This window comes from Rhinatrema bivittatum, chromosome 3, assembly GCF_901001135.1.
Source record: "Rhinatrema bivittatum chromosome 3, aRhiBiv1.1, whole genome shotgun sequence".
In the NCBI taxonomy this organism is placed as follows: Eukaryota; Metazoa; Chordata; class Amphibia; order Gymnophiona; family Rhinatrematidae; genus Rhinatrema; species Rhinatrema bivittatum.
Window position 1 is genome coordinate 3,784,451 of NC_042617.1, and position 13,032 is coordinate 3,797,482.

Here is a 13,032-nt window from a genome sequence, read left to right on the forward strand (position 1 = left end):
ATGGGCAGTGGGAGCTGGGAGAATGTGTGTGGGATGGAGAGGGAGAATGTCCCTGGGATAAGCAGGGAGAGGTGGTGATGTGCTGAAAGGATGTCCCCAGGATGGGCAGTGGGAGGAAGTAGAATGTGTGTGGGATGGAGGGGGAGAATTTCCCTGGGATGAGCAGGGAGGGGTGGTGATGTGCTGAAAGGATGTCCCCAGGATGGGCAGTGGGAGCTGGGAGAATGTGTGTGGGATGGAGAGGGAGAATGTCCCTGGGATAAGCAGGGAGAGGTGGTGATATGGTGAAAGGATGTCCCCAGGATGGGCAGTGGGATCTAGTAGAATGTGTGTGGGATGGCGGGGGAGAATGTCCCTGGAATAAGCAGGGAGGGGTGGTGATGTGCTGAAAGGATGCCCCCAGGATGGGCAGTGGGAGGAAGTAGAATGTGTGTGGGATGGAGGGGGAGAATTTCCCTGGGATGAGCAGGGAGGGGTGGTGATGTGCTGAAAGGATGCCCCCAGGATGGGCAGTGGGAGGAAGTAGAATGTGTGTGGGATGGAGGGGGAGAATGTCCCTGGGATAAGCAGGGAGAGGTGGTGATGTGCTGAAAGGATGTCCCCAGGATGTGCAGTGGGAGCTGGGAGAATGTGTGTGGGATGGAGAGGGAGAATGTCCCTGGGATAAGCAGGGAGAGGTGGTGATGTGCTGACAGGATGTCCCCAGGATGGGCAGTGGGAGGAAGTAGAATGTGTGTGGGATGGAGGGGGAGAATGTCCCTGGGATAAGCAGGGAGAGGTGGTGATGTGCTGAAAGGATGTCCCCAGGATGGGCAGTGGGAGGAAGTAGAATGTGTGTGGGATGGAGGGGGAGAATGTCCCTGGGATGAGCAGGGAGGGGTGGTGATGTGCTGAAAGGATGTCCCCAGGATGGGCAGTGGGAGCTGGGAGAATGTGTGTGGGATGGAGGGGGAGAATGTCCCTGGGATAAGCAGGGAGAGGTGGTGATGTGCTGAAAGGATGTCCCCAGGATGGGCAGTGGGAGGAAGTAGAATGTGTGTGGGATGGAGGGGGAGAATGTCCCTGGGATAAGCAGGGAGAGGTGGTGATGTGCTGACAGGATGTCCCCAGATGGGCAGTGGGAGCTGGGAGAATGTGTGTGGGATGGAGGGGGAGAATGTCCCTGGGATAAGCATGGAGAGGTGGTGATGTGCTGAAAGGATGTCCCCAGGATGGGCAGTGGGAGCTGGGAGAATGTGTGTGGGATGGAGGGGGAGAATGTCCCTGGGATAAGCAGGGAGAGGTGGTGATGTGCTGACAGGATGTCCCCAGGATGGGCAGTGGGAGGTAGTAGAGTGTGTGGGATGGAGGGGGAGAATGTCCCTGGGATAAGCAGGGAGAGGTGGTGATGTGCTGAAAGGATGTCCCCAGGATGGGCAGTGGGAGGTAGTAGACTTTGTGTGGGATGGAGGGGGAGAATGTCCCTGGGATAAGCAGGGAGAGGTGGTGATGTGGTGAAAGGATGTCCCCAGGATGGGCAGTGGGAGGTAGTAGAGTGTGTGTGGGATGGAGGGGGAGAATGTCCCTGGGATAAGCAGGGAGAGGTGGTGATGTGGTGAAAGGATGCCCCCAGGATGGGCAGTGGGAGGTAGTAGAGTGTGTGTGGGATGGAGGGGGAGAATGTCCCTGGGATAAGCAGGGAGAGGTGGTGATGTGGTGAAAGGATGCCCCCAGGATGGGCAGTGGGATCTAGTAGAATGTGTGTGGGATGGAGGGGGAGAATGTCCCTGGGATAAGCAGGGAGAGGTGGTGATGTGCTGACAGGATGTCCCCAGGATGGGCAGTGGGAGCTGGGAGAATGTGTGTGGGATGGAGGGGGAGAATGTCCCTGGGATAAGCAGGGAGAGGTGGTGATGTGCTGACAGGATGTCCCCAGGATGGGCAGTGGGAGGTAGTAGAGTGTGTGTGGGATGGAGGGGGAGAATGTCCCTGGGATAAGCAGGGAGAGGTGGTGATGTGATGGAAAGATATCTCTAGGATAGGCAGTAGGGTTGATGATGTGGGGTAAGAGATATCCCTAGGATAGGCAGGGAGAGGTATTTGTGGCAGAAGAGATGTCCCTGGGATAATGGGCAGAGGTGGATAAGTGATGATAAGAACATAAGAAGTTGCCTTACTGGGTCAGACCAAGGGTCCATCAAGCCCAGCATCCTGTTTCCAACAGAGGCCAATCCAGGCTACAAGAACCTGGCAATTACCCAAACATTTAATACATCCCATGCTACTAATGTCAGTAATAGCAGTGGTTATTCCCTAAGTCAAATTGACTAATAGCAGGTAATGGACTTCTCCTCCAAGAACTTATCCAATCCTTTTTTAAACCCAGCTATACTAACTGCACTAACCACATTCGCTGGCAACAAATTCCAGAGTTTAATTGTGCGCTGAGTGAAAAAGAACTTTCTCCGATTAGTTTTAAATGTGCCCCATGCTAACTTCATGGAGTGCCCCCTAGTCTTTCTATTATCCGAAAGAGTAAATAACCGATTCACATCTACCCGTTCTAGACCTCTCATGATTTTAAACATCTCTATCATATCCCCCCCCCCCCCCTCCTCAGCCGTCTCTTCTCCAAGCTGAACAGCCCTAACCTCTAACCCCTGGGTTAGGAGGTGAAAGAATTGTCTCTGGGATAAGTGAGGGAGATGCTGATGTGGAGGGGATGACGGCAGGATAGCTGAGGCAGAAACAGGGCTACCTTTAGACCGATTCACTGTTGAGTCTCTCTCCCTCTGCAGGAATTTGCCATGAATCTGAAGAAGAGGGTCTGCAGCATCAGTGCAGTGAATGACTTACGCTCCTTAACCTTTGTGGTTGATGCTTGTGTAGTCTTGGAGCAAGCTCGCAAGGTAAGATCTTCCTCTCGGCCTGGTTTATATTTCTCACATTTAAACTGCCCTTGCACTGGGAGCCCTTAGGGCAAGAGGAAGAAGCAGACCAGCGTTTCTGCATTAAAGTCAAACCTGGGCTGCGGCAGATGCTTTCTGGAAGAGCTGTGGATGTAAAATGACATCATGAGTACCAAAAGTCATGTCATGTGCCCGAAATATTACTAGATTGTGAAATACGGAAATAAAGAAGAGTGGCTGATCCAAGTTACTGGTGCAGGGTTTAAACGTTAGAAACCACAAGAGAAGCTGCCGACAGCCGTGTCAGTTGTCAGACTGCCTGCGTGGCTGCACAGTCCACAGGTCATCTTTATCTCTGCTCTTTGAGTCAGTGTCTAGTTGGGGGTTTTTTTTTGTAAATTTTTATTTAGTCAAAAAAGATAACAAGACACATATAGCAGATATAGATGTTCACAGCATGTCCAAAGTTTAAAAAGAGCAATAACAAAGAACCCAAGTAACAATCGCACTTCTGCTCGAAGTGGCTGGAAAGGTGGGAAATAAAACAATATCCGAAGTACCGATTCTCCTGTCATCAGTTGTACATATTTCCAAATTCAGAACTTTTCCGTATTCCCAACCTCCCCCCTTCCCCACCCTCCTGAACTCAAACAATGTGCACGTCAGGATATTCATCACACCCGCTTGCCTTTCCAAGTGCGATAGGTTTCCCAAATATCGTGGAATTTTCGAACACGATCGGCCTGTAGGATCCGCAGAGTGTATGATCCCTGCCAGGCTTAGTCACTACCCTAATTCCAGCGGTACTGGCCGCTGTAGGAAGTGTTCCCCCATCTCTTAATGCATTATACATAGACACTAGAGGTTGTATCAATCCTACAGCGAACACTTTATAAAATTTCACTGTATACCCATCTAGTCCAGGTGCCTTCCCCGTTTTAAGGTCTTTAATAATGAGGGAAATCTCCCCCTCCCTTAGTTCTGGCACTGAAGTCAGGCTAACCGGTCTGTAGTTGCCCGGATCACCCCTGGAGCCCTTTTTAAATATCGGGGTTATATTAGATATCCTCCAGTCTTCAGGTACAATGGATGATTTTTTGATTTAAACATTTTTTATTGTCACAGTTAAAGGTAACATGTCCACATCCAAAAGAGAAGCAAAGAAACATTATAATGACATTGGAACATGTACATGGTAATACAACGATGCAAAATATTCAACAATTAGTTAACAATAAAGCATGAAATATAGTGAACGTGGAGTACAGAACACATTCCCCCCCCCACCGGGATCGTAGCATTGAAAGGGTAATAAAACACTAAAGAGAAGAAATATAAAACTTGAAGGACATGTAAGCGGGGCTATTAGCGCTATAAATCCACACTGTGTGTTACCACTGCAACCTTACACCTGTTGCGCTGCTAACCAGTTGCAATAGGGTGCCCATATTTTAGAAAAAGAGACCAGTCGATCCTGATGTACTGCTGTGAGTCTGCCTAATTGATAGTAGGTATGCAATCTATGTTGTATATTTGCCAGGCTGGGGTGGCCTGATTTTTCCAATGCATTGCTATTTCCGCCCTGGCCGTAATAAAAACTTGTAACATGAAGCACTGTCTCTCCTGTTTCTGTCCGGTAACTGGTAACCCCAAAAGAACATGCCACGCTTGTACAGCCACCTCAATGCGTAGGACCTGGGATATCCACTTTTTCACCATGGACCAAAAGTCAATTACTTTGGGGCACGCCCACCAAATATGGTAATATGTGCCAACTTCCCCACAACCTCTCCAACAATCCTCCGATATTGAAGAATTAAATCTGTGTAAAGTCGTTGGAGCATAATGCCAACAGTATAATAATTTATAACAGTTCTCCTGTAGCCCGGCAGAGAGAGAGCACTTATGGGCGGTCATATAGATAAGATCCCAATCCTTATCGGCCAAGGGAGTTTGAAAATCGGCTTCCCAGCGTGTCCTATAAATATGCACTTTGAAATGTTTGCCGTTAATGAGCGCATATATTTTTGATATAACTCCCCGAAGAGAGGAGGCATGTCTGCAAAAATTTTCAAAAAGAGTTCCCGTCATTCTCAGTGTTCCACGGCACAATGGATGATTTTAATGATAGGTTATAAATTGTTACTAATAGGTCTGAAATTTCATTTTTTAGTTCCTTCAGTACCCTAGGATGCATACCATCCAGTCCAGGTAATTTACTACTCTTCAGTTTGTCAATCAGGTCTACCACATCTTCTAGGTTCACCGTGATTTGATTCAGTCCATCTGAATCATTGCCCATGAAAACCTTCTCCAGTACGGGTACCTCCGCAACATCCTCTTCAGTAAGCATTGAAGCACAGAAATCATTTAATCTTTCCGCGATGGCCTTATCTTCTCTAAGTGCCCCTTTAACCCCTCGATCATCTAACGGTCCAACTGACTCCCTCACAGGCTTTCTGCTTCGGATATATTTTTAAAAGTTTTTACTGTGAGTTTTTGCCTCTACGGCCAACTTCTTTTCAAATTCTCTCTTAGCCTGTCTTATCAATGTCTTACATTTAACTTGCCAACGTTTATGCTTTATCCTATTTTCTTCTGTTGGATCCTTCTTCCAATTTTTGAATGAAGATCTTTGGGCTAAAATAGCTTCTTTCACCTCCCCTTTTAACCATGCCGGTAATCATTTTGCCTTCTTTCCACCTTTCTTAATGTGTGGAATACATCTGGACTGTGCTTCTAGAATGGTATTTTTTAACAATGACCATGCCTCTTGCACATTTTTTACTTTTGTATATGCTCTCTCAGTTTTTTTCTAACAATTTTTATCATTTTATCAAAGTTTCCCTTTTGAAAGTTTAGCACGAGAGCCTTGGATTTGCACACTGTTCCTTTTCCAGTCATTAAATCAAATTTGATCATATTATGATCACTATTGCCAAGCGGCCCCACCACTGTTACCTCTCTCACCAAGTCCTGTGCTCCACTGAGAATTAGATCTAAAATTGCTCTCTCTCTCATCGGTTCCTGAACCAATTGCTCCATAAAGCTATCATTAATTCCATCCAGGAACGTTCTCTCTAGCGTGACCCGATGATACATTTACCCAGTCAATATTGGAGTAATTGAAGTCTCCCATTATTACCGCACTACCAATTTGGTTAGCTTTCCTAATTTCTCTTAGCATTTCACTGTCCGTCTCACCATCTTGACCAGGCAGACGGTAGTACACTCCTATCACTATAGTCTTCCCCGACACACAAGATATTTCTACCCATAAAGATTCAATTTTGCATTTAGTCTCATGCAGGATGTTTATCCTGTTGGACTCTATGCCATCCCGGACATAAAGCGCCACATCGCCTCCCGGGTGCTCCTCTCTGTCATTGCGATATAATTTGTACCCTGGTATAGCACTGTCCCATTGGTTGTCCTCCTTCCACCAAGTCTCTAAGATGCCAATTAAGTCTGTTTCATCATTCACTGCTATACGTTTTAATTCCCCCATCTTACTTCTTAGACTTCTGGCATTAGCATACAAACATTTCAAAGTTTGTTTTTTGTTTGTATTTTCATTCTGCTTTTTAATTGATAGGGATAAGTTAGAATTTCTAGCGTGTAGCAGATGGACTCAGGACCAATGGGAGTGTACTCCTGATAGCAGTTGGAGACGGATCAAATTTCAATCTGACGTCAGCCCTAGTACATATACCCCTGCAGGAAGTGCAGCTCTCCAGTATTTTACGTCTCCATAGCAGTTAGGAACTCTATGCATGCTCGCACAGTGTTAGAGTAATTTTACCAAAGAAAACCAAAATAAGAAGAAATCTTACCTCTACAGACGAGCCCCGCTCTCCTGCGGTGACACCCATTGGGTCCCTCCCCCAGTTCAGAATTCCCGAGGTGATTTCCGCGGTCCCTCGGAGGTAAGCCTCGGTCCTGCAGCCGACCCTCGGCGGGAGCCTAGCCCCCAACATCGGGTAAGGCTGAGATGCAGCAGGTGCGAGGAGGCCCTAGGGGATCCAGTCCATGGCCCTCCCAGCCGGTACTGGGTTCCAGCCTCTCGAACAGTATGCCAAAACTAGCATCTCCCAGCGGGACCCTCCCTCAAACGGGGCTCCCCAAGGACACGGCGCCTCTTAATTTAGACCCAGCATCTATCTCCTGGGTGGAATTCATCAAAGGTCTGCATATTTTTGTCCACATGTAACCGGGGCCTCCGATAATACGGCAACAAGCTCCACCAGAGGACCTCAACATTCCGGAACAGTCTATGCCAGGAGAAGTGATTCCACGGCCCAGAAGCCCCACCTTCGGGGACACAGACAACTCAGATGAGGATTCAGAACCCCTGGAGGAAGGGGAACTCCCTCCGGGGACAGAGCCCCACAGAACCATGAGACGCTTCTTCACCAAGGACGAGCTTCCAGACCTAGTCACACACAGCTTGAAAGAGCTTGCTATCCTGGGCACAAGTGCCTCGGGGGAACCTAAGACGAATCCCCTACTAGAAGGACTCCGTCAGACCTCCCGTCATTTCCAACTTTTACAAGCCGTCCAGCAGCTAATTCACCTGGAAATGGATGCCCCGGTCACTACATTCAAAGGAGGGCGTGCTCTGGCAGCCATGTACCCCCTGGACCCAGCTACCAAAGATCTCCTGGCATGTCCGAAAGTGGATGCCATGGTCTGCGCGGTTTCGAAGCACACTACTATCCCAGTGGAGGGAGGAGCAGCACTCAAGGCTGCTCAAGACAGATGTCTGGAATCCATCCTCAAACAGCCCTTTGACGTCTCCACTATGTTTCCACAGATCGCGGCCTGCTGTGCCGTGGTGACACGCGCCTGCTTATCACAGACCAGGAACAACACTCCTGGGGAAGCCCTGGAACCGGCAGTATCATTCCTCACGGATGCCACTTCTGAGCTGGTGCGCACCGCAGCTAGAGGAGTGTCATCAGCCGTGGCAGCCAGAAGACAACTCTGGCTCTGAAGCTGGTCGGCCAACGCATCTTCCAAAACAAGACTCACAAGGATGCCCTTCAAGGGAACCCTCCTGTTCGGAAGCGAACTAGAGAATCTAGCCAACAAATGGGGCGAATCCCCATTGCCGTGGCTACCGGAGGACAGGAATAAGAGAAACCAGCAACCCTTCCCCCGAACTTCCAGTGGCAGAGGATCACAGCGCTTCAACCCATACAGAAGCACATATCAAGTGGCCTGCCCCGCAGGCCGGGCCAGTCCTTTCGGAACAAGCACAACAAAAGGGGAGCCAGCTCGGGCACAGGCCCCAGCCACACCCCACAATGAAAATCAGCCGACCCATCCAAAGGAAAAAGCCATAGTGAGCAGACTTGCCCTATTCTACCGAAGATGGATCGAGATAACTTCAGACAAGTGGGTCCTAGCCATCATTCGAGAGGGATATTACCTGGATTTCCACCACCTCCCTCCGGATAAGTTTGTGGAATCCCCCTGCCACGACCCTTCCAAGAGGATGGCAGTGGTAGCTACACTGACCAGATTGTTAGCCTTAGAGGCTATATCACCGGTGCTGGGCATTATTCCATCTATTTTATCGTTCCCAAGAAAGAAGGAATGTTCAGGCCCATCCTGGACCTCAAGTCGGTCAACCACCACCTGAAGATTCCTCGCTTCCGCATGGAAACCCTACGCTCCGTAATAAGGGCGATACAACCGGGAGAGTTCCTTACATCCCTGGACCTGTCAGAAGCCTACCTACACATTCTGATCCATCAAGAGCATCAGCGTTTTCTACGCTTCACAATCCTGGACCGTCACTACCAGTTCCGGGCACTACCATTCGGGTTAGCCACAGCACCCCGGACGTTCACCAAGATCATGGTGGTAGTGGCAGCAACACTGAGGAAGGAAGGAATCCTCGTACACCCTTATCTAGATGATTGGCTGATCAGGGTGAAATCCCCAGAGGAAAGCCTCTAGGCGACCAACAGAGGCAAAACTCTACTGGAGAGCTTCGGGTGGGTGGTCAACACAAACAAGAGCTGTTGCAGCCCTCCCAATCTCTAGAATACTTGGGAGTCCGGTTCGACACCAAACAAGACAAGTTGCGAACCCTGTTGAGCGAGCTGCGCCCCACTGCATGGGACTACCTTCAGGTTCTCGGCCTCATGGCATCCACACTGGAAGTAGTGCCATGGGCAAGAGCTCACATGAGACCTCTAAGCGCTCAGTACTATCACGATGGAATCCACTGTCCCAGAACTACACCGTACGTCTTCAGCTCCCGGACAAAGTTCGGACCCAACTACGATGGTGGCTTCAAGAGGGCCATCTGAGCCAGGGAGTGATACTATCCTCACCATCCTGGATCCTGCTCACCACAGACGCCAGCCTATGAGGATGGGGAGCACACTGCCAGGAGCTAACTGCCCAGGGGCAATGGAATAAAGAAGAGTCAGGGTGGAACATTAATCGCCTAGAGGCCCGGGCAGTCAGACTAGCCTGCCTACGGTTCAGTCACAGACTCCGAGACAAGTTAGTCAGAGTAATGTCAGACAAAGCCACAACAGTGGCCTCCATCAACCGTCAGGGAGGAACCAGAAGCCAACAGGTGTCTTTGGAAATAGACCCCCTAATGTCATGGGCAGAAGCAAACCTTTAAGAGATCTTGGCCGTCCACATAGTGGGGAAAAACAACATCACTGCGGATTACCTCAGCAGAGAAAGTCTAGACCCAGGAGAATGGAGGCTGTCGACCACAGCATTCCAATTGATAGTAAACCGTTGGGGAATACCAACCATGGACCTCCTGGCAAACCGGTCCAACACCCAAGTGCCCAGCTTCTTCAGCCACAGGCGGGAACCCCAGTCCCAGGGAATCGATACGCTGTTACAGACTTGGCCACAGGAGACTCTGTTATATGCCTTCCTGCCGTGGCCCCTATTGGGCGCAATCATCCACAAGATAGAACACCACAGGGGACCAGTACTTATTTATTTTATTTATTTATTTAGAGCTTTTTTATACCGACTTTCTTGATACGAATCAAATCAACTCGGTTTACAGAGAACAAAAGATCTTAGCAATAACAATAGCAATAACAATAACAACAACAATTAACATGAGATAGAATTAGAAGAAGTATAAAGTTACAATAAAACAAGGGGATACAACTGGGAGTTGGAAATGAAGAGGGGGATAATACAATACAAGGTACTAAATGCAGATAAGTGTGTTGGGCGGCTTGGATAGCCTAACTCTAGATTTTGACATGTTTATGTGAACTTAATGCTAGACTAGGTTTTGCCAAATGAAATACTAGATTAGATTCTAGGACCGTGATTCTGGACTAGGAACAGGGGAAGGCTCGACCAAACAACCAAGTCTTGAGTTTCTTTTTAAAAGTTTGGAGACAGGTTTCCTGCCAGATATCCGGGGGTATGGCGTTCCAGGTGGAAGGACCTGCTGTTGAGAATGCTCGATCTCTGATATTTGATCAGTGTACAACTTTGTTTGGAAGAATGTGTAGAGATCCCTTGTAAGCTTCCCTTATGGGTCTGGCCGTAGAGTGTACTTTGAGCGGGTATAGCAGGTCAAGGGGGGTCTGATGGTAGATGCTTTTGTGAATAATAGTGAGCGATTTGTGAAGTATTCTAAAGTTAACTGGGAGCCAGTGCAGATCCTTTAGTATTGGTGTAATGTGCTCTCTCCGATTGGTATTCGTCAGGATTCTTGCCGCCGCATTTTGGAGCATCTGGAGGGGTTTTATAGTAGCTGCAGGGAGACCTTGTAGAATAGAATTGCAGTAGTCAACTTTGGAGAACAGAATGGCTTGGAGAACAGATCTGACATCATGGTGGTATAGTAGAGGCTTGAGTTTTTTGAGCACCTGTAGTTTATAGAAGCACTCCTTAGTAGTGTGGCTTATAAACTTCTTTAAGCTCAGGTGACTATCGATTATGACTCCGAGGTCTCTTGCATGAGAGATTTGGAAGTTAGCAAGCGACTGTTGTTGTGATGGCTGTCTTCTGGAATGATAAGCAGGAGTTCTGTCTTGGCAGTGTTAAGCACTAAGTTAAGGCTTGTAAGGTGAAGGTTGATCGTTTGCAGGTGAGAGTCCCATTGCTTGACTGCTGTTGCCAACGAGTCAATTACGGGGATCAAAATTTGTACGTCGTCTGTGTATATATAGAGTTTCAGTTTTAGAGATGTGAGCAGTTGGCAGAGAGGGAGAAGATAGATGTTAAACAAGGTAGGAGATAGAGAGGACCCTGGGGGACTCCGAGTGGAGAATTGGTGCGTGATGATTCCTTGTTATTGATTTTAACCTTATAGCCTCTATTGCTGAGGAAAGAGTCAAAGCATCTGAGAGCGGATCCTGTGATTCCTATATCTGATAGCCGATTTAATAAGGTGGAGTGATTTACTGTGTCGAACACTGCAGAGATATCAAGGAGCACTAGTAGGAAGGGGTGTCCTTTGTCAAGGCCCATGTATGCGTGGTCTAAGAGTGAGATGAGGAGGGTTTCAGTACTATGAGATTTACGGAAGTCGTATTGTGACAGATGGAGAATTTTATGTTCTTCCAAATAGTTTGATAGTTGATTATTTACCACTTTCTCCATGATCTTGGCTACAAATGGCAGGTTGGAAATAGGGCGATAGTTGTTAGGGTCATCCGGGTCCAGGTTCGGTTTCTTGAGTATGGGTTTGAGAGTAGCCAATTTGAGAGCATCCGGGAAGATTCCTTGCGAGAGTGAGCAGTTGATGATATCTGCTAGATATTTAGAGATGGAGTCCAGTACTAGGAGTAGTGATTTGGATGGAATTTGTGTTATGTTAGTGGACCCTTGTTTCGAGGTAGATGGCTACCGTCGAAGGGCGAGGCCTCTTGGACTGTAGAGGCTTGCTAGAAGACTTCACCCTGGAAGCACGCGACCCCCCCCAGGTGGAACCCGTAGGGGTCTGGCCACTGGGACTTAGGCGATTCCTCTGAAGACTGTAGAAGGTCTGGATGCAGGCGCCTCCTGCAGGTCGTGGGTTCCAGACGGCTGGCGCCTCCAGCAGGTCGTGACAGTCTGAGGACAGAGTCGTGGAAGAGTCCAAGCCGGTCCGAGAATCAATATACCAGCGGGGTCAGAGTCCAGTCCAGGGTCAAAAGCCGAAGAAGGGTCCAGAGCCATACTAGGGTCAAGCCAGGAAAAGGGTCCAATGCCGTGCCAGGAGAAAGGTCCAACGCCGTACCAGGATCAAGCCAGGAGAAGACACGTCCACCAGTCCAGAGGTCAGAAGCCAAGAATCAATCCACGGAGCAGGGGAGAAGAGTGGGACGAAGAACCAGTAGCCAGGAACACACTCAGGCAGGAACCTCAATACCAAGGCAAGGTCGGAGAGGCAGACCTTGACTTTTAAACCCCTGGAAGAGGAAACAGCATCAGAAGGGAGCCACGACATTTCCTGTCGTGGCCCCTTTAAATCAAATCTTCAGCCGCGCGCGTGGCTGTAAGAGACCAGGAAGGAGGAGGAGTCATCGCAGCCCCGCTGGGCTCCGCGGCTGGCCAGGACAGCGGCCAAGGCCGCGAGAAGATCGTCGGAGGAGGCTCCCTGCCCCTGCAGGAGCCTCTGGGTTTCCCCGATGAGTTTGGTGAGTTGCTGCTCCCGGCCACGGTCCGCCGTGGCCGGCGGCCATGACGGTCGGCCCCGGTCGCGACTTGCCGCGGCCGGCGGCCATAACAATTTGGTCTTGAGGGTGAGTGGAAGGTTTCATTCTTTTTAGAATTGTTTCAATCTCTATGGTGTACGTGGGTTCGAAAGATTCCAAGACCGCATCTGAGTTAGGGAGGCAGGAAGGAGCCAAAGGTGGTGTGTTAGGGCTGGAAGGTAATCTAGTTAGAGTGTTGGAGATTTTATTCTGGAAGAAGAAGGCCAGATCATTGGCTTTCGATTGGGCTAGGTCATCAGGAATAGATGAAGTGGCAGTTTTAGTGAGTTCCGAAACGTAAGAGAAGAGGTAAGGGGGTAAGGGGGGTAAGGCCTTTTGATTCTGCACTTACCCCACACGGGCTCCCCCGCCGACCACGAGGCAGGTCCCTGGGTCCTTCGCTCCCTCTGGCCGTCCTCCACCGCCTCGATCCCAGGCGCAGCTTCCAATCGGCCTCC

The 13,032-nt window shown here is 49.1% G+C and overlaps 1 protein-coding gene across 1 annotated transcript in view; it reads left to right on the plus strand.

The window, feature by feature from the left end:
- Positions 1-13,032, plus strand: part of LOC115086658 (cullin-9-like) — a 582,584-nt gene that overhangs the window by 509,905 nt on the left and 59,647 nt on the right. The window contains exon 37 of the mRNA XM_029592817.1: positions 2,778-2,888. Within this exon, the coding sequence (XP_029448677.1) occupies positions 2,778-2,888 (111 nt within the window). The remainder of the gene's footprint in view (positions 1-2,777; positions 2,889-13,032) is intronic.